The sequence below is a fragment of the Homalodisca vitripennis genome, chromosome 6 (genome assembly GCF_021130785.1).
Source record: "Homalodisca vitripennis isolate AUS2020 chromosome 6, UT_GWSS_2.1, whole genome shotgun sequence".
Classification (NCBI taxonomy): Eukaryota; Metazoa; Arthropoda; class Insecta; order Hemiptera; family Cicadellidae; genus Homalodisca; species Homalodisca vitripennis.
This window is the reverse complement of record NC_060212.1, coordinates 97,855,462-97,883,182: the sequence shown is the minus strand read 5'-3', so window position 1 is coordinate 97,883,182 and position 27,721 is coordinate 97,855,462. Positions and strand designations below refer to the sequence as shown.

At 34.2% G+C, this 27,721-nt stretch overlaps 1 protein-coding gene across 1 annotated transcript in view; it reads left to right on the top strand.

Moving 5' to 3' along the window:
• The first annotated feature begins 2,993 nt into the window (after positions 1 to 2,993).
• Positions 2,994 to 27,721, top strand: part of LOC124364611 (aspartate aminotransferase, mitochondrial) — a 40,051-nt gene continuing 15,323 nt past the window's right edge. The window contains exons 1-5 of the mRNA XM_046820215.1: positions 2,994 to 3,254; positions 24,293 to 24,449; positions 24,697 to 24,825; positions 25,643 to 25,864; positions 27,540 to 27,696. Coding sequence (XP_046676171.1) covers positions 3,163 to 3,254; positions 24,293 to 24,449; positions 24,697 to 24,825; positions 25,643 to 25,864; positions 27,540 to 27,696 — 757 coding nt within the window. The 5' untranslated portion in view covers positions 2,994 to 3,162. The remainder of the gene's footprint in view (positions 3,255 to 24,292; positions 24,450 to 24,696; positions 24,826 to 25,642; positions 25,865 to 27,539; positions 27,697 to 27,721) is intronic.

The following is a 27,721-nucleotide window of genomic DNA, read 5'->3' as shown; positions in this document are numbered from 1 at the left end:
GCTGTTGGCCGTAGGTTTGGTACCAACTTTTCACGAACCCATTTCAAAAAGTTATTAAGTTCATGTCATCTCGATATTTGGTCGTTTTTAATTTGGGATTGTAAATTAAAAGATTATTCTTTACAAAACCTTCTTCTCCTCCACCATGAACAATGACAATCCTATCTCCCTTCCCTAAAGGTGCTACTACTCCAACCTCCTCTGGACTTTTCCAGTTACATGATTAGCATTAACGTAAGTTTCATCGATATAAACAATACATTTTGCTTCTTCTCAGTACTTTTAAATTTGTCTCAAGTATTTAATACGCCAGGCAACAATTTCAGACTTCTCGATCAGTATTTTGCTATTGGATTGACATTTTTCCAATGAAATCCAAGATCGTATATAATTTGTCCGCATTTTATAATTTCAGCCTCCTCTAATTCTTTCTGTATTGTTTGCCAACGTTGGAAACACTTTTATTTACTGTATATATTTTGTGAATTTTTCTGCGTATGCAAGTTCTTGTACAGTTGTCAATTTCTATCCTTTTCACTCTTTCTCCTTTTTTCCCGTAGGAGTTGAAAAGGAGAGCTCACCACGAGTTTCAAGTGCCTGTTTTCCTTGTCTTGTAATCTGTTTGGCTTTGTACCAACTCCAGTGGTTATGTTTGTTACATCAGCCAGGTTATACTTTAAGTTATTTTAAACTCGCATTTCTTTTAAATTTTCAGACACGTTGTACACTATTTCCCAAGCCTGCCCCCTCAGAGGCCTTCCAGAAGTACAACTTGCCTTTTTTGGTGTTGCCATAGTTTGCCAAATTTTACAATCGTAATGTAATAATAATTCGTGTTAAAAAGACATCAATAAATAAATACCACAATATGATAAATCTCTAAAAATTGTTGGTATTGGCACTATATTTGGATGACAGAAAATATATAACATGGACACAAGTGTTTGTACTACAGAAAAACATTAACCTTATTCAAAAAGTGTACTGAACAAAGAGTTAACAGCTGTTTTACAAACCCAGTAATAATAACAACAGCTGCTAATAAAACAACCTTTGCTAAAACACTTCTTAATTATACTAACATATTAAATAGATGCAATGCACTTAACATAAATAATAATATTTGTTATTCCATAATAACGAGAATGACAAAATATAGCGTGATGCTCAAAAACATCAATGCAGGGAAGCAAAGCACTCGTTTCCCACTTGTGTCTTGTAAAGGGAATAGATCGAGCAGTGAAAGAGGGGGTGGCAGTAGGTGTGGTTGAGCTCCTGGTCCTCCCTCCCCCATGTGCAAGAACTCTTCACACAGGTCGCTTTCAAAGCAGCTCATCTATATTTTTAAATTCAGCTCGTTTTTAACGAGAATAAATTAGGATCTGGTTGGATTAATTAAGTTTTAGAGTCCAAATACAAAGTTCAAGTAAGAGCCCAAGGTGAGCTTCAAAGTACGGTACCACAATATAATATGTGAAATAATATACTGTGTCACGACTACAGCACCTCTACTTTGAACCGATTGGATTTTCATTCATTCTTATAGCCAGCAGGAAGTAACTAATACAAACTTATCACTTCTAAATCAATATACAGAGACTTTAGTTCCTATAAATCATAAAAAATTGAATCTTGTTACATGCTAAAGTTAAAAATAAAATTGACACTCATCAGAGAGCTATATTATTTTTATACAGATCGGGGGAGAGGCCTACTAGGTGTGAATCTTCTGGATCTGAGTTGACTTATGTCTGTATGTGACTGTTTTTATGTTTGGAAAGCTTGACTGAATTGAAGAATAAATTATTTTAATACATACACAGATTATTATTTTTGCCTGGTCCCAGGCTTACAATTGCTTTCATGGAGTATTTGCTTCTTGTAGCAATAGGTCTGTTATAGCATGGTTATGGCCTTGTCAAATACACATCCAGCAAATCATGTAGGCCTTCAAAACAAAACAAAAAAGTTTAAATCTTGTTTTTTTTCATTATAAATAATATTAATGTATCAAACTTTCAGTTTAAGGTAAGCAGAACATATCTTAGACTGAAAGAAGATTGAAGAATACAACAGTCAGAAATAGTTATTAAACAACGCAGTATTCTTAGGCCTACGGATATCCACATTTCTTGAGGCAACTAATCAAATTCAACTATGACACCAGAAATACCTTTGATATAAATTGTCTGTTGTCTCTCGGAAGCAGGTTACAATGACAGAAAATAGATGCTTGTTATTGAGGAAAGTAGACTTCTCAGATTTATAAATGTTTATATCTTCTTGGTCGGTGCAACAAGGCAACTCAACAATGGTATCAAAAATATAATTCATTCGATCTACAGGTGCCTTTACACGCGGAAACCCGGAAACAAGAACCAGGCGCTACACACTTTGAAAACGAGCGGTGTTATATCTAAATGTGGATACCAAAAGAACCGGAAGCTTGTGTAAGCTGCGATATTGAACGTGTTAAATGTCAATTAAACACTTCTCTGAGTTTAGAATACTATGTCAACACTTTCACTACCGAGCGACGTAGTGTCTCAATGTGTTAACTTCGCGAAGCCTAATACGGGAAGAACTAGCGTATTCCTAGTTAGTATATATGTATGTGTATACATTATTAGTTAGTTTATACTATCACAAATGTTAGTTTTTACAATCTATAGTTGTATTATACAATTTTTACAACAATAACTTTTCGGAATGAATATATATATTACTATATTTGGAATATAATGGAGCTAACTATAAAGGCTTTACAAGTTTATTTACCAATGTATAATAGTGCGTTGTGCAAATAAACAAAAAGTATATGTAATATATAATTTACATACATGTAAATTTCATGCAACTGTGAAGCCTTTTATAATACAGTATTTAAACAAATCCGTGTTTAGCCTTCTTTAGGGTAATATAAATCTGCGTGTATGGCAACACTGATTTCTATTTTTGAAACTTTACAGCTGATATATCTGAGTTGTCGACTGCTTATGTCAGCGCTCTTCCTTCATTCTACAGTGCCGCAGGAGCGCTGATTGTCAGTATAATAGAATAATTAATAAGAATATTCCGACATTTTTCCCGGTGTAACAGCGTGATTCTTTTGAGGTTCGTTTTATTTTAGTACGGTGTTTGTTGGATTTTCAAGTATCAATAATGGCTCATTCCTCGACGAGATTTATTGTTTCATCCTGCAGTTTATTGAAGCAGAAATCTAACGTTTTAGTTCCCGCAACAAATAGAAATGGGTAAGTTCTTTTTGATTTAACTACGCATTAAAATTTTAATTAGTAAAAATAGTTAGTGGGATAATTGAAAAGTCCGGTTGAAACTTATAATTTAAGTTTATGTGCTTAGTATTTTTAAAATCAACAATGCTCAATTAAATATAAATTAATAATTTTGAATATAATGCCCGTTTGATAGCATGATCATTTATACATGCCCATTATATTGGTTAACACTAGGCCCTACTTAATGCAGAAAGGAAGACAATAAGTAAGGATGTAAAGGAACTCATCCAGTACAAACTTTATCAGATGTTTTCATATCACTGTTTGATGTCAGAATGGGATGGATAGATTTGTAGTTTTATCCAATCAAAAACACCAATTGATTGGAATACACCAATCCAAATTGATTGAACCTTCAGTTTGGTATCTCTGCTGTTACTTTTTTTTCCCTTGGGGCGGCCTACTGCCATGCACTTAAGCCTCAAGGGCTTTTTGCGCACCCCGGAAACACCATGAGGCCTACCAGTCTACAACTTCACCAGTTCAACAAACCGCCAAAAACAACCTATCAAGTCCTCCTGGGAAAATTCACCACCCCTGTCCAAGCTACCAAAGATGGCATACCGCTCTCTTGCTATTGCAGGGCAATCAAAGAGCAGGTGCTCAGCAGTCTCCTCCTGCTCATTACACCTTCCACAGAGCGGATCCTCCTGAAGGATGCCAACTCTGTGTAGATGCTTCCTGTTAGACTTACTAACCCTGACTAATATAGGCCTACTAAGTTAAGCTATATGGTCACAACATGATTAGTTTCCCTAGGTCTGAAACCTTTCGAATTGGGTTTTGTACTATATATTACCGACCAGGTGGTGAATTTGCTCTGTAAGTTTTATTGTACTAACTGATTACTTCCAAACATGGTAGGAATAGTTTAGCCAGACCAAGTTGGATAGTGTATGGATCCCTATTGTTGGCTCACTTTTTAACAAAAGAACTAACTTTGTTGGATTAAACCTCAGTATGGTATTGGTATGAATGAAGGTGAATATTGTGTTCATTAACTTGCCTAACTCTCTGATTTCAAAGATAATTTTAATGGATTCTAGAAATAATTTTAAGAGAGTGCAATTTTCTTTTTCGGTGAACATGTATTTTAACTGCTTTTTTTAAATATAGAAAGACTTTTTATGACTGTCCAAATAAGCTTCAATGGGAAGAATGACTACCGGTAGCTATCAATAATTTATACTTTTTAAATTAATATCATTTCACGTAAAGTTTTATGTATTGTGTAAGCCACACAAATTGTAAAACACACAAAACAAAATATTGTGGCTTAGCAATGAAAGGGTTCAATGAAATAACTATATTCTCTTTTAAATATATTTTGTTAAAGTAGGTTATTATTATACCTTTACTGATATAAACATTTTCATTAAATAATCTATTCAGCTGATACTTTATTTTTTTAATTCCATGTAATCATTTGTATTTAAAGATTGTTTGATACTGTACCTAATTGATGACGTCTTCTCTATTTAGAAAATATATGTCTTACAAAATATAAAACAAATCAGTTTACATGCTCTTATGACCGAGCATAAATTTTACACTGATACAGATTTACAGACAAACTAAAACAATTGAATTGGACCTTGTACAGAATAGATACCATAGTCTGCCAAATATATCTGTAATGTGTGGATCTATTTAGGAAACAGAAAATGAATGCATTGGAAAAATTATTAGAACAAGATTTTGAGGTTATGCAGACAAAACACAACTAGGCCTAGAGTAAAAACAAAGTTTTGTAAAAAATAAAACCAAGCTGAAAAGATTTGCTTAAAGTATAATAGGCTGAGAATTCAGTGAAGCCTCTCACACACCGTTTGGTGTTGAATTAAATCCCATATCTGACTTTCAGTATGCATGGTAAGTGGTAATTGAATTGACCTAGAGGGTTGAAATTTAGTGTGAAACTCTAGCTCTACGATCTCTACATAACTATAGAGAATGGTAAACATAGGAATCCTAATTTCTGTCTGTCAATAAGTAATTCCACCAGTGGAGCTCGAATGGTTCACAGACGGCTCTAAAACAAAAAGCGGCACAGGCGCTGGAATTCTGGGAGTGAGACCATGTAGGGAGCTGGTGGTCCCTATGGGTCCGTATCCGACAGTCTTTCAAGCGGAGGTCGCAGCTATTATGGAATGTGCTCGTGAGAATCTTCGTCTGCGATATAGGAGCAAGACGATTAATATTTTCACGGACAGTCAGGCAGCGCTGATGGCGCTGGATTATTGTGTGATCAAATCCAAACTGGTTTGGGATTGCTATAAGGCCGTTTCCTCCCTTGCCAGAATCAACAATGTAACCGTTTGTTGGGTTCCTGGTCATGAGGGGATTCTTGGGAACGAAAGAGCTGATGCCCTGGCGAACCAGGGCTCAGCGACAATTATGACGGGCCCTCAACCGTTCTGCGGTGTTCCAAGGTGTGAATCCTCTAGTGTTGTCTCGAAATGGATTCGTGCGGAGCATGAGAGAAGGTGGAGGTTGCATCCGGGTTTGAGAGTGAGTAGAATGGTATTACAGTCACCTTCTCCCAGGGTGGCTTCGGACCTTCTCTCATTAAACAGATCAATGTCTTCTAAGGTCATTGGTCTCATTACGGGGCATGGTCACCTGAGGAAAGCATCTTCACAGAGTCAGCATCCTTCAGGAGGATCTGCTCTGTGGAAGGTGTAATGAGCAGGAGGAGACTGCTGAGCACCTGCTCTTTGATTGCCCTGCAATAGCAAGAGAGCGGTATGCCATCTTTGGTAGTTTGGACAGGGGTGGTGAATTTTCCCAGGAGGACTTGATAGGTTGTTTTCGGCGGTTTGTTGAACTGCTGAAGTTGTAGACTGGTGAGCCTCATAGTGTGTTTCCGGGCTGCGCAAAAGGCCCTTGAGGCTTAAGTGCATGGCAGTAGGCCGTCCCAAGGGGGAAAAAAAACCTGATTGCATTAGTGTTGATGTGTAACCATGTTGGCAATGAGAGAAATACAGAATAAACATTGTATTAAACAGAGTATATTTTGAAGATTAATCAATGACATATTTCAGTACTTATAAAACATATAATGAAGTTATTTACTTGGATTGGTTGGTTTCATTCAAAGCTTGAATATTATTTTAGCCTGCAACGTCATCTTCCTATCAAACTTGTTGGTTGGCATTGCTGGTGAATAATATGTGGATAAAACTTTTGAATGCCATATATTTGATAATTCTTTCTTGTCTGTCGGTTGTTAAATATAAATATTTTATCAAATTTAAATAACTTTTTGAACCTTTAGAGTTTTGAAATTTTGAACATAACTCAGAACTGGGTAATAGTAAGATAATATGCAATTTAATGCTTTAGTCCTATATTGTAAACACGCGTTAAAACTTATAATGAGATAGTGGCCTCAAAACAAGGGGGATTCTCTCTACTATCTAGTGTCTTCAAAACAGGGGGATGCTCTCTACTACCTAGTGCCCTCAAAACAGGGAGATGCTCTCTACTACCTAGTGCCCTCAAAACAGGGATATGCCCTCTACTACCTAGTGCCCTCAAAACAGGGAGATGCCCTCTACTACCTAGTGCCCTCAAAACAGGGAGATGCCCTCTACTACCTAGTGCCCTCAAAACAGGAGATGCCCTATACTACCTAGTGCCCTCAAAACAGGGAGATGCCCTCTACTACCTAGTGCCCTCAAAACAGGGAGATGCCCTCTACTACCTAGTGCCCTCAAAACAGGGAGATGCCCTCTACTACCTAGTGCCCTCAAAACAGGGAGATGCCCTCTACTACCTAGTGCCCTCAAAACAGGGGATGCCCTCTACTACCTAGTGCCCTCAAAACAGGGAGATGCCCTCTACTACCTAGTGCCCTCAAAACAGGGGATGCCCTCTACTACCTAGTGCCCTCAAAACAGGGAGATGCTCTCTACTACCTAGTGCCCTCAAAACAGGGAGATGCCCTCTACTACCTAGTGCCCTCAAAACAGGGAGATGCCCTCTACTACCTAGTGCCCTCAAAACAGGGAGATGCCCTATACTACCTAGTGCCCTCAAAACAGGGGATGCCCTCTACTACCTAGTGCCCTCAAAACAGGGAGATGCCCTCTACTACCTAGTGCCTTCAAAACAGGGAGATGCCCTCTACTACCTAGTGCCCTCAAAACAGGGAGATGCCCTCTACTACCTAGTGCCCTCAAAACAGGGAGATGCCCTCTACTACCTAGTGCCCTCAAAACAGGGAGATGCCCTCTACTACCTAGTGCCTTCAAAACAGGGAGATGCCCTCTACTACCTAGTGCCCTCAAAACAGGGAGATGCTCTCTACTACCTAGTGCCCTCAAAACAGGGAGATGCTCTTTACTACCTAGTGCCCTCAAAACAGGGAGATGCTCTCTACTACCTAGTGCCCTCAAAACAGGGAGATGCCCTCTACTACCTAGTGCCCTCAAAACAGGGAGATGCTCTCTACTACCTAGTGCCCTCAAAACTCAACCTAGTGCCCTCAAAACAGGGAGATGCTCTCTACTACCTAGTGCCCTCAAAACAGGGAATGCCCTCTACTACCTAGTGCCCTCAAAACAGGGAGATGCCCTATACTACCTAGTGCCCTCAAAACAGGGGATGCCCTCTACCTAGTGCCTTCAAAACAGGGAGATGCCCTCTACTACCTAGTGCCCTTCAAAACAGGGAGATGCTCTCTACTACCTAGTGCCCTCAAAACAGGGAGATGCTCTCTACTACCTAGTGCCCTCAAAACAGGGAGATGCCCTCTACTACCTAGTGCCCTCAAAACAGGGAGATGCCCTCTACTACCTAGTGCCCTCAAAACAGGGAGATGCTCTCTACTACCTAGTGCCCTCAAAACAGGGGATGCTCTCTACTACCTAGTGCCCTCAAAACAGGGAGATGCTCTTTACTACCTAGTGCCCTCAAAACAGGGAGATGCTCTCTACTACCTAGTGCCCTCAAAACAGGGGGATGCTCTCTACTACCTAGTGCCCTCAAAACAGGGAGATGTCCTCTACTACCTAGTGCCCTCAAAACAGAGAGATGCTCTCTACTACCTAGTGCTCTCAAAACAGGGAGATGCTCTCAACTACCTAGTGCCCTCAAAACAGGGAGATGCTCTCTACTACCTCGTGCCCTCAAAACAGGGAGATGCTCTCTAACTACCTAGTGCCCTCAAAACAGGGAGATGCTCTCTACTACCTATAAATTGTAGATGTTTGTCACTGGATGTTGCAGTTTTTATTTATTTACATGGTTTTTTGCAATTTGCAAGTGAATTATGCTTATGTTTAAAAAATGTGCTAAGAAATGTTATAATAAATTATTGATTGATTCTAAAATATGATTTTTCCCTTAAAACTTATTCATATATTTAAAATTAGCCACTACAAAATTTAATTCGCCCAGAGTTCAATGCAGTCTCTCTGACAAGTTGAAGATGAAAACATATCTCTGCCTTTGTGTATGTCCATCTCTACAGCGTATGAACTATATGCTTCAAATGAGTTAACTGGGGGGTTGTAATTATTTGGAAAATTCTACCGCTACATCGAAATTGGAAATAATAAACATTGGGCTATTGGGAGTGACTCCTAGACCAGAATGTCGCGTTGTTTCTTCTTTTGTTTATTATTTATTTTTACACAGTATTTATATTTTAGAATTTTTTTTATATTTGAAAAATTGTTAGCCTACAATGAAATATTGTACAAATAAATATAGTTTCTGATTTAAATACATATTAAATTTAGAAATATGTTTATTTTTCACACATCACTAATATTATATAAATTGATAAAATCAGTAAGAATATTATAAACCAGTGATACTGATCACGTAATGGTTCCGTGACACACAGTTTGAGATCATCCCGGCTATCACGGAACAGTTGCGTGATGAGTGTTCAATGGAACATGTCTGTTACACCTGATGTTTACACAACCTGCATGTTCACCTTGTAAAGACAGAACCAGTAGGCATTCGGCCAGTTTTGTCAGGTGGCTCTCGTAACAGAGTTGCACTGATTCATAACTCTGCTTAAAATATACTCAATACAACATAGCACATTTTTGGCTACATGCATGTACACTTTTGATATTCAAAATTTGTTGTAAATACTTCAAAAATATCCCTGAATGATTAAAAAAATGTAGTGATAAAAATTCAATCTAGGTTTTTATTATCTCAGAATGTATAGGTTTTTATAATGTGATATAGCCTAACAATGTCTAATAAGTCTGTAACAGAAGTTTTACGTTATTTATAGGTTGAGTTTATCTTTATTTGAGGTTATATAAATAACCTTGATTATTAGTATTAAATGACTCAAGGCACATTAATTACAACAAACCGAAGCAAACAGTTAACCTTTCAACAAAATAACGTAGAGATCACTCAAATTCCTTGATGAACCAGACTAAATACTCTGCAATTAGTGCAAGACTACAAACATTTTAGTTCTGTCAATTACTAGTGTTAACTAGAGGAAACCCTTTCCTGCTTTGCTGGTCAATCTTAACCCACTGTGTCTAGTTTTTTTGACCATAAACTGTAGCACCTATAATGCCAATATAAATAATTTAGATGTATGTAAAATCAAAAGATTATAAAACATTTATTTAACAAATTCTTACATTTGTAATGGCTCTCATGTAGGAAAAAAACATTAAAGAAGTCATATAAGGTTTTGGATGTGGTGGACCATCTTAATATAATTTGTATTTGTTATTGGTCCTGATACCCACATGCTTTAAATTTATTTTAATTAAAAATATAATTGCACTTAAAATCGTATTGCTTTTAATTTGCTACCTTACATAAACATTTTTCGAAACATTTAACTTGTATAAAAACTGTAAGTATAATTTTTTTAATGATAAAATACTTTTATTAAAGAGGCGGAGTTAGAGGTATCAAGCCCTCTCTATCACTCAACCTCAAACTCACGATTTTAGAGCTCCTGGTGCACAATCCCAATGCACAATTTATTTCAATAAAAATTACCTTTGCTAATTCCTTCCTCGAGTTCATTTGAAAACATTTTATTTTAAGGACTCAAAAACTGCAAGTATTTTTAGTGTACCTAAATAGAAATCAAACTTAAAGCTGTAATGGTAAATAAATAGTTGTTTGAAGTACGTCAAGACAAGAATACTACTTCAGACTTCTATTACTACACTACTTCTGTTATGTACTTCAAATTCAATTGCTTCTTGAAAATGTACTTGTATTATTTTTAGAGTATTAACTCAAGTGCCATAACTTTTATGTGATGGTAAGAGTAAAACAAACTAGATAAGGTTTGTTGTTCTGAGTGTAATAATTCACTATCATTTACTAGCTTGTTTTTTTAATTAATATTTAGCTTTGTATTTTATAGTTTTTACCACTTTAAACTATACTCATTCACTAAGTAAAAGGGATGGCTGTTGGAGATTTATAGGTTTTTATATTTTATCTTAGGCAATGCACTTAAGTTTAATAGCTTTTATCAACTTTATCGGCTTCTTCAAATAATCCTTTTAGATAAACCTTTTGTTTTTGGATAAGTTGTTATAAAAGAACAGGCATCTGTAGTAGTTGGACTGGGATATAGCCAAATTAAAATTGTTTTGAAGTTTTAAATAAATAGTGGGGTTGGTCAAATAAATTATTTTCCTGTTATTATGTATTTGAGTCCATCTGGAATACATTTTTTAACATGTTTATGATGATGGCTTATTACCGTACTTTTTTATTTGCTACTTCATAATTTTTTAATAATAATGGGAAAAATCTTAATATTTTTTGCATTGAACGTCTAAGTACAACAAGAAATGTATGTTTGCAATTTTGCACAAACAAATTTATTTCATTTCTTTTAATGTTCTTCCGTGTATCCCAAGTGGTATCTAAAATATTAAGCTATAGTGTGCCAAATGGGGTATACGATAGTCTAAGGTAATTGTTTAACTGCAAGATCACATTTAACAAACCACCAAGACAGGCAAACAATAAAAACGTAATAATGAAATGCATAGCAACGTGTACCCCATCAGGTGCAAGACGTCTTTACAAAAGCCCGATGTGTACCCGATTGGGTACACAACGGTAGTTGTGAAAATTGGTGTGTACTCGATGGGGTAGACATCGTCATGAATGTGTTAATTTTGAACAACTCTTAAGTACTTGATGTTTTCAGCTGTATTTACATTGAAATTATTTTATTATTACTACAATAATGAAACTTAACAATGATTACTTGGTAAATATCCCCCATGGTCATGGTCTATGAGGGGGAAAAATACTTATTTAATCAAAAATAGAAATAAAAGAAAACACTATGAAGACAGTTAGAAAATAGATTCCAATAATGTAGGAAATAATTCAAAATAAAAATGGCAAATTGCTAAAAGAGGAAAAATGAATGGCAGCAGTAACAAAATAATTTAGTTACATAACTCTGAACCAGTCTAAACATTGATTAAACCAATATCAAACAAAATTTGGAACGGAATATTACGTCTTAAGCAGTTTGAATAATATACAATTATTTCAATTAAAACTTGTATTCTTGTGTAATATTTTGAGTGTTGTATGTAATAAAATTAATACATCTCTTTCTATTTTAAATTATTTTTATAATCATTTAAAACTATAGCAATGATTGATAACTTATTTATAATTCGAAATCATAAAATATTTGTTTAGTTTTGTTATATTTTGATATGAACCACAAATAACTTAAACAATGTTTTATAGATTTATCAGCTAAACAAAAAATAACAAATATTTCAAAGAAGAGAAAAATGGTATGTACAGTAGTTGGTTTTAATTAATATGAACTCCACCAAACACCACAGGAAGGAACACTTACCTTTGTCCAATGAGGATATAGTAAAACAAAAGGCTGTACATAATGACAGGGATAAAACAGTGAAAACTTTCTTATGATCAATTTGATTTGTTTAAAGTTTGTTGTTGACGATGGATAATTTAAATGAATATGTTGATACTATATTATCCTTTGATTTGTTTGTAAATTTTTCTGTAAAACTTGTTAATCATATAGTATGCCATATTTTGAAATTTTTACAAACAATCCCTACTATATTTTAACAAAATTTCAGTTGTACTGGAGGCCATTTTATTTTTTGGCCCACTAACAATGACTTTAAATACTTTCACTGTGTTGTCTGTCTTTTAATACATGTGACAATTGTTTTTTTAATTTCTAAATTTCTATTTGTAGATAATAATTGTGTTATACACTGTCCATGGTATATCATATTTTAAAGTTTTAAAATCACAGACCTTTTGTATTTTATCTTCTTTTAAGTACTGAAAAGTATACACTTTACAAGAAAGTCTGAAGGTGTTTGGATATGTAGCCTACTCATCACATCATTAAAATGAGATACCGTCATTCTTATTGTACAACAAAAACATAACGGCGACTTGAACGTGTTTGTGGTTTAACATTGTTCTCAGGTGGTAAAATTCAAGGTCATTTCACTAGAGCTGGCTCGAGGCAATAACCAGATTGTATCAACTTGACTAGGCCTCAAACAGAATGTGATTTAGTTTGTTGTTGTGGTTAGTTAAATGAATGACCATTATTGGCTTCAATTACTTAATTGACTCTTCTCAAGCAATCAACTTTATCCAGAGTCTGTAGTTCAGTTTCCCTATTTTTAATTTGTATTTATTAGAATGTAATCGATTATGAACAAATTTGGTGTTATGTTGTTGTTACAGGATTCTAGTTTTGTTTTATTTTATGAATTCTTAGCAGTTACCCACATGGCTTTGCACATGTATGAGCACTTCTGGTCCACGTGAATTATATTTCCGATGCCAATTTTGAATTTACTTGTTGCGAAAATTAAAGAAGATATGTCAAAAAGTTTATACATGTAGGCATTGTAATTTATTCCAATCTTGGTATTTTTTATGTCATATTTTATTTTGCCTTTTTGCCTTCACCATGGAAATATATTTATTGTCATTTTAATTTATGCTGGCCTCAGCATTTTTGTGTGGCAAAACTAAATTTTTCAGTTGTTGCATAAAACTTATTTACATAAAAATTATCGTTAACAAAATGTAATATTGATTTTGTGTGAAAATGCAATAAAAACCAAACCATGAAGACCCAAACATTGCTCCAATGTGTCTAGGATTGTTGGGCTTTCTTAGACACGATGAACAATGCCCAGCATACAAAGCCTGTCCCACATTTTGGCTCTGTTTATTTTCTTATTAGCATTGACTAAAAATGAAATGTAAATGCTTTAAGTGCTAGTTGTACTGAAATGACTTTCAGTCTTTTGCCTCAAAAGAACAATGCCTTTAACCTACTTTCTTCGTAATCTCATTTTTGGTTACAGGGTTTTACAAGATTTCGTATTTCGAAAATATAACTTGCTGCGGGTCGTTTTTTTAGTGTTGTTGACGCCCCAATGTAGTTGTGCGCCATTTTGTTACGAGTCCCACGTTGCTGTACCATTTTGCTCCGGATGGCGTTGGTCGCCATCTTGCTCAAAATCTGCCCAAAGCTAGCTGCGTCCCCTTGGTACTGCTTGAAACTCTGCCACCTTCCAGATAAACGGTTTGCTGTCCCAATCCTCTCCCAATCACTATTCAAAATTTTAAATAACTCTCATTGGTTATGTAAATTATTTCGTGTTGGCTAACTCATACTATTCCAAGTTAATACCAAATTACTATCAAAATTGAATGTCTGTGGTGTTGTCACCAACAACAAGTCTATATCTATCTCAGGTTTTTTAAATAGGTTGAATAGTGGTTAAAAAAATTCAATATCACTCCATTAAAGTTCCTATCACACTTCTTTATAAATGGGATACTCAAATAAAAGTCAAACCAAATAACCTTGACGTCAATTTATTCCATATTACACTGTCCATACATATATAATTCCACTCACCTTGCTTTGATAACTTGAGAATCTAACATAATATCCCATCCCTCATTAAAATTTCAATACACCATAATACTGTTTCCTATTAATTTCATCACTACTGTCCCAGGAGGATCCACATGAACACAACCTCCTTGCTTCAAGTCTAGAAAGAAAAGAAGGAATCTCCGTATAAAACTACACATACTGACTCAAAACAATACTCATCCCCTCTCCCGTTCAAATCAGCGTCTTCACGATTAAATATAATTTGATTCTTTTCTTATAATTGTCGAAATTTATCACGTTCACTATAATTAATCAATTTAAGTCTTTCTATTTTCTTTTTATTATTTTTTTCAAAGCTTTTTATTTAAATTTTTAGCAACATGTGCTTTATGACGTCATCAATATACAAGTCATTTATCCCACAATTGGCTTTTCTGCGTAATTTTATTTAGTACTTTTGTAAAACACGAATTTTGGTTATGTTTAATTCATTTTAATTAATTAAATCTTTTCCCGTATAAAGTTTAATATATTTCTTCGTTATTAATTAAATAAATCTCAATTCCGACAACATGTGATTCACTGACGTCACAGTCTGCCAATTACCCACGAATATTCAAATGTCGTAATTTGACCTGTTACAAACTTATAAACAATTAAATGTCATTAAGATTGATATAAAATATGTATTTTTCATATTTAGTTGTCAAATTAATTGTAATAATTAATTGTAAAATGTATTTTGTAAAGTCATCATCATCATCATCTTCTGACGTTTCCGTTACCACGGGTCGTCGTACACATCCTCCTCCACTTTTGTCTCTCATTCCAGGTCTCCTCTTCCTCCACCTGCATTTTCTGTAGTCCCCTTCTCTCTATGTCTTTCCACACTTGGTCCTCCCATCTTCCTCTCGGTCTTCCTCTTGGTCTTCTTCCTCTTTCCTCCTTCTCCAGTGCTATTCTAGGCATTCTATTATCTCCCATCCTCTTCACATGCCCCATCCACTGTATTCTTCTTCTTTCCATTGTCTCTTGCAGTGAAACTACCTTCAATCTTTCTCTGGTTATTTCGTTCCTTATTCTATCTCTTCTTGTAGTCTTCTCTATCCCTCTTAAAAATTTCATTTCTGCAGCTTGCAATCTGCTTAAATCATTTTTAGCCCACGTCCACGTCTCTGCTCCATATAATAAAATTGGTTGGAAATAAGATTTATACATCAATACTTTTGATTCTTTCCCAATGTTCCAACTCCACACAATCTTCTTCACCATATTGAAAAACTTTCCACTCTTCCATATTCTGTTTCCTATCTCTTCTCTTATTGTGCCCCTATCTGTTATGATACTTCCTAAATAACAGAAATTCTTCACCTTTTCAAGTCTTTTTCCTTCAACTAACACGTCTTTGTTATCTCCTTCCCTTCTCTCTACTTTCATTACTTTACATTTTTGTATGTTCATCTCTAAACCATATTTCTTCGCCTCTTTTGCCCATTTGTTCAACTCTCGTTCTAACTCTTCTTCCCTATTTTCCCATATCATTATGTCATCCGCATATGCTATCGTCTTAAGTTCTTCTGCTCCTCTGTTTCCTTGTACTTCTAGAATAATTTCATCCATTATAATATTGAAAAGGAAAGGTGACAATATGCTTCCCTGCCTTACTCCTCTCTCTGTTTTAAAAGTTTCCGTATATTTTTCTTCAATTCTCACCCTGTTTTTACATATGCCGTACAGGTTCTTTATTCTTACTACTATTCCCTCACGCAATCCTCTCTTTCTCATACTCTCCCATATCCTTTCTCTCAGTACCTTATCATATGCCTTCTGTAGGTCTATATAAGCTACCATTGTATCTTTTCCGTATTCCCACCTCTTTTCTAACACTTGTCTCATCACAAAAATAGCATCCAACATTGACCTACCTTTCCTAAAACCACATTGCTCCTCTCTTCCTGCTTCTTCCAGTACTGGTCTAATTTTCTGCAACAGTATTTTTTCATAAATTTTTTGTGTATGGCACAACAAAGTTATTCCCCTATAATTTTCGAATTTTTGCTTATTGCATTTCTTAAAAATCGGCACTATTATTCCCATTTTCCAGTCTTCTGGTATCTTCTTTTCCTTCCAAATCACTCTCATCACTCTGTACAACCATTGCATTCCTAATGGTCCCGCCGCCTTTATCATCTCAGCCGTCAGCTCGTCTATTCCCGCAGATTTCCCCTCTTTCATCTCTTTAACCGCTTTCTCCAATTCGCACATACTAAAATCCTCTTCATTTTCTGTCTCCTCTGTCACATCTCTTCTTTCCTCTTCATTTTCTGTTCCTTCCAGTAGTTCCTTAAAATACTCTTTCCATGTCTTCAAAACCTCTTTCTCCTCCCATTTGATTTCCCCTGAAACATCCACCACCTTAGTCAACATTTCTTTAGGTTTCGTCTTGTTCCTTACCACCCCATAAAAAATCTTCTTATTTCCTTGGAAGTTTGATTTAAGTTTTTCTTCAAAATCCTTCCATGTCCTCTCCTTTGCCTCCTTCATCATCTTTGCTGATGCCCTTGCAAGTCTCTTCCATTTGTCCCTCTTTTCGTTTGACCTATCCTTAAACCATTCTCGCCAAGCTCTATTTTTGTTTTTAGCTGCTTCAGCAATTCTTTCATTCCACCAAGGGGTGGTTTTGTAAAGTAAACAACAATAATATTTGAAAAACAAATTAATCATTTTAAGTGTTATGTGTAGGACATTGTTGACTTACATGAAATTGACAAACATTAGGAAGGTCAAATGCCATCTAGATTTTCCGGTTCTCTCCAAGTCAAAACATTGATTACACAATTAAAATCATGAATATTTCACAGAGATTTTGGTATAACATCTGTTGACTGAAGATGACTTCTCTACAGCAAAGACGATATGTTCCACTATTTTAATTGTGTGATTTTTTAAAATATTTTAATTATTTAATGCAGTGTGAATGGAAAAATTTGGATGATAGTCATGATAACCTTTTTAAAACTAAAAGACCAATTACGACACATTTTATATAATAAATTTTCATAATTATATATTAAAACCAAAAATGAATCTATTGGCGAGCATTACAAAAAAACTTTAATAAATTTTAGTATTGTTTAATAATTTAAGCTTAGAACTCCCCAACTGATACTACCATTACTGTAACAAAGTAGTCTTTCAGTTGCTTTAAAAAACATCTGCAGTAAACAGTCCATAAATATAGCGTTACTATCTTTACTTCTGTAACAACCAAATTGAATTTTAGCAAGGTTGGAAAAATATCTTGTAAAACATTGTAATAATAACAGACAAAGGCTAATTGGCGAATTTTTTTTTTTTTGGAGAGAGGCAGATCTCCTTTTACCCTTTTTCTATCTGTCTTCATAGGAAACACAAGCCAGTGTTAGTAAACAAATAAGGAGGAGAGTCGGTATAGGACAAGGTTGTGATACAGATAAAAAGTGCAACGGTCACAGACAGGATTTGAATCTGCACTATCTCTAACTTAGACCTTAATTCCACCATGCAAGACTGTTCGGCCACCGGTTCTCCTAAGTACAGTACATGCATGCCTTCAGTAATTTTTTTGGAAGTTCTGTCTCCTCCACTAGAATGTGTTTTTCAACAATTCTATAGCACTTACAGCTTTAATGGAACTCTCAAGAGTCCTAAGGGACTGGATGGGTGAGAACAGAGTTCTCATAAAAAAGTGTTTTAGCATTAAGTGGAAATTCTTCCTAGCCGTTGTAATGTGATTGGTTAATCCGAGAGCCCATCAAACGACGGTAGCAATTTCACTTCTTCCACTGTACACAGAACTATCCTCAATCCCTCTTCCCCAGTACGTGCAATTGACCTTGAGACGAGTGTGTATGCAGGTCATGCATTGGTTTTGTTGTGTTGCTTCACAGACAAAGCGTTGGGATTGCCTTTTAAAAATTCTGTGCATTACGTCACAAGTTGTATGAAATATTTTATGGAATAGTAAACAGCATGATAGTAAATTCCTATGTAATTTCTCTACATAACAAAACCGCAAAAGGGGAAATCTCTCTTTCTAGGTGTAACTTTACCAAGGAACTGCACAATGAGGTTGTCAAACCCAGGTTGGAACACTGCTGCAATACTAGTGAGTAGCAGCTATCTACGTTGTGAGCGTACAGTTGCTCAACAAGAACACTCACCTGTACAACAAGAAGTTCAGGGAAGGAAAATCTGAGGACTTTGCCCAATCAAGCATCAGATGATAAAGTATTTTAGTGTGAATGATGCTCCAATTCAGTGGCAGTGGAGTATTAAGGTCAATAAGTTCAAGTCTGTCGGAAAGGGGTAAAATTCTGTCAAATAAGTTGCTATTATCTCCCTGTCCATTTTAGCTTTAAATAGTTTTGTGAAAGAATAAATCATTATTTCTAAATGTATAAAATCTTTTAGTCATTTAACATGAAAGTAGTTTTACAGACAAAGCATTAGGAATAACACAATTTCATACAATGTTGTGATTCTAGGAGTAAAAATATTAACCTCCTATTAATACATTTCTTAGCCAATAGTAAGTAAATATTATGTATTATTGTTAGAATTTGTGTTTCATCTTTCCTTTATTAATTCATATTAGTCTTGGCATTTTTTAGTTGATTGTGATCACTAAAAAGTAAGTGCCTTGGATGAGTATTAACTATAAAATGAGGCACATGCATATCAATCAATACTTTTAAATAACATCTTGCGAAACCCTGTGATCATAAAGGAGTAAAATTATGTAAGATTTATCATTGTATTATGTCAGGCAGTGCAGTGGAAGAAGACTGATCAAGACATTTTTAACATATATAACTAAATTTTATAACTATTGTTTGACGCCATTACTCTATCTTGATGATCATGTACATAAAGATGTTTTTTGATTTGACATAAAAATTGATGGACAAAGTAAGCTTTATGATTGTGTATGACATGATGATGAAACAATTAGTCAATGACATTAATTTTAATTTTACAGTAGGTTTTCAAAAAATTTTCATTATTTATCATGATATTCTTTAACATGTTTTATTAATTTTGACTAAAAAATATCCTATTCGCCGAAAGTGTAAAACATTCCAATTCCTATGTAACGTCCACACTGTGTGTATCAACTTGTTCATGATTTATAGCTAACATTAATATTGATCAGTTAAAGTCAAAGTTCACATGGCATCAGCTTATCTGGCAGAAACAAATATGAACATTATGTTCGAGGCAGCTTCTTATCTCATGTCAATCAGAGTAGTTTATTGGTCAAAAAATCTCTTTACAGTTGGAATTAATAAGCTTGACGAAATTCCTATAAATTATTGCCATTTAGTATGTTTTTATTTTTCTACAGAAAAGGGTAGGCAGTAAATACTAACAACCACTTTATTATGAGGTTAAAAAATTAATAATACTAATAATAAACATTTTATTGATATGGACAATGAACTATATTTTGGAACTATGACCTAGAGAAAGATTTTGCATAGATCTTATTGTCAAGAAAGGAATAAATCTAATTTATTGAAATTTCTGTGATAAAAATAAATTGCAATTCTAATAGTTTTTTTTTATTTTTTGTTGAATTGTACCTTTCTTAGTTTTTGAGATAACTGGTCAGGTATTCCTAAACTCATCAAATACTTTTGAGATTATGTGGTGTTTTATAATGTTCTAAGTGCAATAACTTTATTAAATATCTATTAAAAGTATACAGTTTTTTAATAAACCATATCAAATTTAATTTTTAACAAATTGATATAAAGGTTATTAGACAATAAAAGCTAGTTTAATACTGCCAGTGCTGGTTAAACTACTTTATAGTCCTGGACGATTACGTTTATTTACCGATTAATGTTCTATTGTTGTCTTTACTCAATATTATACACTATTTGATGAATGCAGTGTTAGATTTAGTAACTTAGCTACATACTTTATCATGAGTTGTAGATCTATATTTGTATTCATATATAAATCCTCTGAATTGATTAAAATGTTGATATTTCATTAAAAAGAATGTTATAAGAGTTTTACTATTACAAGTTTACAGTTTGAAAATATATAAATGTAAGAACAAAGATAATTTCAGCTCATAAATTATAAAAGGTTATGGGCTTAGAACAGTTCATAATAATTAATCAGTGCTGATTTGTTTGTTTATAAAGTCAAAATTAAATTTGGAACAATTTGTGTGACATAAAATTTTGATTAGTTGTATTAGGAAACATATGGCATAAGCACTTTAAAAATATTTTTTACACACACAGTCAACAACATCTCATTTTTAATGTGAATAAAAAAGTATTTTAAGGATTTTCATCAGGTTGTTGTAAAATATTTTATGTATAATAAATAAGATGTGAAAATATTTTTCTATTTAAAAAGTAACGTTTAAGAAATACAACGTAATATGATAAAGTATGTAGCTAAGTTACTAAATCTAACACTGCATTCATCAAATAGTGTATAATATTGAGTAAAGACAACAATAGAACATTAATCGGTGATACCAATGGGTACAATAATTGATAACTTAGTTACTAACAAATATTGGAGTAGTGGAGTGATACATGCAGTAGACTTAGCATTGTAATCGATGTATCTACAAAGGTACTTGTGTTGAGGGTACAATAATTAATAACTTAGTTACTAACAAATATTGAGTAGTGGAGTGATGCATGCAGTAGACTTAGCATTGTAATCGATGTATCTACAAAAGTTACTTGTGTTGAGGGTACAATAATTGATAACTTAGTTACTAACAAATATTGAGTAGTGGAGTGATACATGCAGTAGACTTAGCATTGTAATCGATGTATCTACAAAGGTACTTGTGTTGAGGGTACAATAATTGATAACTTAGTTACTAACAAATATTGAGTAGTGGAGTGATACATGCAGTAGACTTAGCATTGTAATCGATGTATCTACAAAGGTACTTGTGTTGAGGGTACAATAATTGATAATTTTGTTACTAATGGCCAAATATTCAGTAGTGGAGCGATTCATGCAGTGGACGTAGCATTGTAATTGATGTATCTACAAAAGTTACTTGTGTTGAGGGTACAATAATTGATAACTTAGTTACTAACAAATATTGAGTAGTGGAGTGATACATGCAGTAGACTTAGCATTGTAATCGATGTATCTACAAAGGTACTTGTGTTGAGGGTACAATAATTGATAATTTTGTTACTAATGGCCAAATATTCAGTAGTGGAGCGATTCATGCAGTGGACGTAGCATTGTAATTGATCTCTCTACAAGAGTGACTTGTGTTGCAGTTACAATAATTGATAACTTTGTTACTAACAAATATTGAGTAGTGGAGTGATACATACAGTGGACGTAGCATTGTAATTGATCTCTCTACAAGAGTGACTTGTGTGTTGCGGTTACAATAATTGATAACTTTGTTACTAATGGCCAAATATTGAGTAGTGGAGCGATACATACAGTGGACGTAGTATTGTAATTGATCTCTCTACAAGAGTGACTTGTGTTACGGTTACAATAATTGATAACTTTGTTACTAATGGCCAAATATTGAGTAGTGGAGCGATACATACAGTGGACGTAGCATTGTAATTGATCTCTCTACAAGAGTGACTTGTGTTACGGTTACAATAATTGATAACTTTGTTACTAATGGCGATTCATAAAGTAGTCTCTGACCACCACACTGTGATCATACGTTCATACATATCAAGTTAAGTAGGTCAATGTGCTCAGCTGGGATGAACATGAAGACAAAGTGGTAAGAATGCTGGCTAAAGGGTGCTCTGTGTATTGAAATCAGTGAGTAAATCTAAAACGTATATCTTTCTAAAATATGTTCTATAGATTACATAATTTTAAATGATGTACTTAAGACATAACTTACTCAATTATCTTATGGGGAGCAAACAAAGGGCACCTAATTACAGGTTTTGTTTTCTAAAATAAGACGTACTTAGAATGATTATGTGCTTGCCTCCTCGCACCCATTGTAGTATGGGGTTTAAAGACCTAGATATCCTCACTGTTCTATCATTATTAATCCTGGAATGTCTGATGTATGTGACATTCTCTAGTCACAATAGTAAAACTAAGGAAAAAAAATCAGTTACCTGTTCAACATAAATTAATAATTTTTGAAAAAAAAAGAACTAAATATGTACAGAACGAACTGCTCCAAGTACTTCAGTGTTCTTTAAAACATTGATAAACCACACAAATTAAGAGAGCAATTAAAAGCCATTTCAATAAAAAAAACTGTCATTATACTATTGAATATTGTGACTCTTTTCAATAGGAACCCTCCTCCAATCCTCCCGAATCCCAACCTGGAGCTCCAACAGCATAGTAACCTGCTCACCTTTAGAAGCTGGGCTTGTGCATTAAGTGTACAACTTGGTGACATGTCTTCCTAAATTGAACATTGATGTGTCCAATGCCTACTGGATCACTTCTAGGATATGTAAGATGTTGAGTTAATTTTATTGAATTTTCAAGTTAGAAAACTAAAATTATTAAAATTCCCATGTAATTATAGTCGTGGGAGTTTCTCTTAGATTAATTTCACTCTTGAATGTAATATTACAAAATATTTGTTTACCACGTCATAAGCTAACTGTTAGTAATTAGCTATGTAATCAGACTAGGTTTATCTGATTTCTTTTCGTATTTCTGGTTACTAAAATCGTCTCAAATTATTTGATATTACCGAATTTCCTTGTGGGGCAGCCAGTATATCATACTATTATAAATTTAAATTTGTTTACATTTAATTTATGTAATAGAAACATTATTTGCCTATTGGTTAGACTGTGGTTAAGCCTAATGTTATTTATTCGCAACCCCACTTAAAGTGGCCAGTTCTACTTTGTCATTGGGCCAGTGACAAAATTGTTATTTTTATACTAAAAAGCGTAAAACTAATTATTAATTAAACATTTAGCTATGAATTTCAATACAGAAAATTACCTATTTCGATACCCAAGCCCAAGAGAATGAAATGTGGTTCTTTTGGAAGAATTTAAATTAGCTCATGCTTGTTTTAAGACTACAGACAACATTTTTGTAGGCTTTATTCAAATTTGGCATTAACTTTCCTTTTTGAATTCTGAATCTTATTTAGCTAGTTAACTGACAAAGTTTCTATTAGGGGAATTAAGGAAAAATGAATTTTTATTTTTTATTATTTAGTTATTTTGAGTTTTTTGGTTTAAGTATGCTGTATTTTTGTTTAAAACTTTCTGTCGAGGTAGGGCACTAATTATTTTAGAGTCTGTACAGTTTCTCTTTCTCTTGTTGGACAGGCAAAGAAAACTGGAGCTATAATATGGTATTGTATTTGTACGAGTTTGGAAATCTTTTATAGCCATATCAGCACTTCTAATCTACAATTACTTACTTATACTTGATTCTTTTGAACTATCTTTCTTTACATCACATAATTGGTGATCCATATCTTGTAATAAGTTACGATTGTAATTACAGTGTTTAAGTGGACACAAGATGATTCTTAAAAATAAACTCATTGTTTTGTTAACAAAATAAGCACCATGTGTATCATTTGTGATATGCAGAGTGTTTTAAGGTAGAGACCAAGGTTAAATTTCAATTTTTACCGTCAGAGACTAAGTGCATTTTAAGATCGATATGATTTTTATAAATAAACTACTTTAGTTATGTTTGAAATCAGACACACTATTGATGATATGTCAATTGTTTATGTTTGTGCTAAAATGGTATATGTAGCTTAGTCTGTGTCAGTCAAGTAAATTTTGACTGGGAACATTTGTGCCATTTTTTCATATGTTATGATTTTACTTACAATATTAAAAGCATGGTACAAGAGGTCCGTGTTGATACACATGGCTAAAACTAAAAACTGATGTGTTTACCAGAAATGATACACATTGTCCAATTAGTAACAAGGAGTATATATATCATTTCTGGTACATGTGGCACTTAACAGTGGATAATGGACTGCATTATGTGTCATAGTACTAAGCGTGTCAAACTATTAGTTGTTTTTAACCCAGTGATGACTCAACTGTACCTGTTACAGATCATGGTGGTCTCATGTAGAGATGGGTCCCCCTGATGCCATCCTGGGAGTCACGGAGGCGTACAAGCGTGACACTAACCCTAAGAAAATGAACCTCGGCGTGGGAGCGTACCGAGATGACAATGGAAGACCCTACGTCCTGCCTAGTGTCCTTCAGGTACTACATCTTACCACGTTTTTAATAAGTAAAATTGGAATAAGACAAAATCCTGAAATCAGACATCTTCAGATTTTAAACAGTAAATCAGCATTATTTTCAGATAAAGCCTATATGACTTTAAAGATCCTGTGGTACATTTTTACTTTTTAGTTTACAGTATATGAACCAATTTTGCTCTAAAAAGTATAGTGGGTTATCTTCAAATGTTTGGGAATGTGGACTATATTATATTCTGTTGCGACAGGCAGAACAGAAGATCAAGGACAAGAAGATGGATCACGAGTATGCCCCGATCTCTGGCAGTGCCGACTTCTGTAACCTGAGCATCAAACTGGCTCTAGGTGACGACAGCCAGCACGTCATACAGGGACTGGTAAGTTGTTGTATTCATCTTCAACGTACAAAGTTTAATAGTTAGTTGTTTCATTCTTTATAAAAACCTTAATTATTTTCTGGTGGTGTTTTTCTTTCTTTTCTGGTATACAATGGACTTAGGAATAGATATCATTGCAGATAACTCTGTGTACGGCAGCATAGCTATTCTAAGACTATGCTGAATTGCATAACACTCTCATCAAGTCATATAATGTCTCCTTCTTCAACTTTACCAATTTGATAATAGTTGCTTTAATGTTTACACGTTGTACATTTTTCATAACCTATGTCGTAATGGAAATAAGCATTGATTCAAACCAATAATAATTATTTGTTCATACTGTAATAAACCAAAATTTCTGAGATATCATATATTAGTATTCATGAAACAATTAGGAATAACTACTGTCCTTTTTTAGTTAGTATTCCATGTAGAATATTTGTATAATTGTTGATTTAACTGTTTTATGCATAGTTAATAGACATTTATGTATTGGTTGTTGTAACAGATTCTAAATAATTTCTTACAGACTTGGGTGAGGAAAAACTTAACTGTAAGCATAAATAAAGGTTTATAGCCTACAATTTTCAAGACTTTGATGACTCAAAAGTGTTTATGCGAGGAATCCTGTGCGGACTTTCTTTCTTTTTTGCATGTTCATGGGCATTCTACAAAGAACCATATATACACACATATAGTAATAATGAGTGTATCTCATAATTAACAATAATAATCTCATTTGGTTTTTATGATCAAGTGCTACTGAGATGTTTAAAGGTCTTGGATAATAATTGTGTTATTTATAACATTTCAGAATGCTACTGTTCAAGGCATCTCGGGCACTGGGTCTCTAAGGACAGGTGGTGCGTTCCTGGCTAAGTTCTTCCCTTACAACAAGGAGTTGTACCTACCCACGCCCTCTTGGGGCAATCACAATCCCATCTTCATCCACTCAGGCCTCAAGGTCAACAAGTACCGTTACTATGACCCCAGCACCTGCGGCTTCGACTTTAAAGGTGCTCTGGACGACATCAATGTAAGTCTGTGACTGTATTGTTTATAACATACACAATACATCACAATACATACTTTGTTTTGTGCATGTATGATTTTTAAACTGTTGAATTTTGTTTGTTTGTTGATATTTGTCAACTTTTTATAGTTTTGGTATATTATCTGGTGGCAAATAATTTTGAATATGGTAGGTTATTTGCCTTTTAAAGATGTTTTGTGTATATTATTCTACAATTTTAGTGGACAATACCACAAAGTTCAGTTATAAATATCCGAAGCTGTCAAATTATTTCAATTAAATCTCGTATTGTTGTTGTGAGAAACTATAATTGTTTATGTTTAACTCTCTACTGCACTCGTTCAATATTAATCACATTCCTTTTCTTCTGTGTTGGTTGTACATTCAAGGTGGCCTTACATTCCGCTTCTTTAATTTATTATCGCGCATAGTGTCACAGATTTTGTGTGATTAAAACGTAAACATCAGATTGTATTTTAATTTTAGTGTAATGTCTGCAGGATTTAAAATTAGTTTTTTTAAGGTAACTAGGGATTGGCCGATACCAAAAAGATTCGGTTCTAATCCTGTTACTGATACCAAGATTGTGGTCACAATTCTGAATTCAATACTAAATCCTATGTTATTTAGAACTAAGAATAAAGGGCGTTAAATGGTTTATTTATATACTGCTGAAGCAAATCTGGCAAGTAGGAGCAGCCAGTTAACATTTTAAACCGCACAGCAGTTAGCGTTTTTTCTAAGAATTTTAAGATACGATTTTATATAGCGTATATATTTGTACAACTACACAAAGTACAAGGTAAAAAGTTAGCAATCGTGATATGGAAACAAAGCACCAATCCATGCACTGGAAGAGCCCAACTTCACTGAAAGCCAAAAAAATCTTGAATGAGCAATTCAAAATTTAAAGTAATATGATTTTTTTTTATATCCATGGGATTGTATACCTTCACTGGGTTCCTGAAGGTGAAACAATTAATCAACATTACTATCTTGAAGTACTTTCTAAATTACAAAAAAGAGTAAGGAAAAACGTCCCGAAATGTGGAAGGACAAATCATGGGTTCTCCACCAAGACAATGCACCAGCTCATTCCGTGTTATCTGTCAAGAGGTTCCTAGTCAAGTACAGCATCCCAGTGTTAGAACATCCACCTTCACCAGATCTTGCATCATGTGACACCTGTTCCTTAAGGTGAAATTTGCATTAAAAGGGACAAGATTTGAATCTGTTGAAGTTGTAAAAGAGAGACTGGCAAGTGTTCTGAATGAACTGACAGAAGATGACTTCCAATACTGTTTCCAACAATGGAAAATTCGCATGGAGCGTTGTAGGGATGGAGAAGGAGTGTATATTGAAGGTGACAATAAGTGATTAAAATAACATGGTGATGTATAAAATTAAAATAACATGTTTTACAACGTCAGTCTTGTTAATTAATAGCCACACCTCGTTTAACAATTTGTATTGTTGTACATTTCTCTTTTTAGGAATTCTTCAACAGTGAAATCCTAAAATGACCATCCACTACAGAATGATATAACTGATATTTTATGAGGTTTTAAGGGATAAACAAGTGAAAATACAACAGTAAACTCTTAATTAGTTGGTTGTGCCATTTTATTACATTATGACAGTAATTATGATGTTTTAGTTTGTTACTATCATATTACAGAAAATCCCAGAAAACTCAATAATTCTCCTGCATGCTTGCGCTCACAACCCGACTGGTGTCGACCCCCGCCCAGAGCAATGGCAGGAGCTGTCGCAGCTTATCAAGAAGAAGAAGCTGTTCCCGTTCTTCGACATGGCGTATCAGGGTTTCGCTTCAGGTATTGATAATTGATGTAATCAACT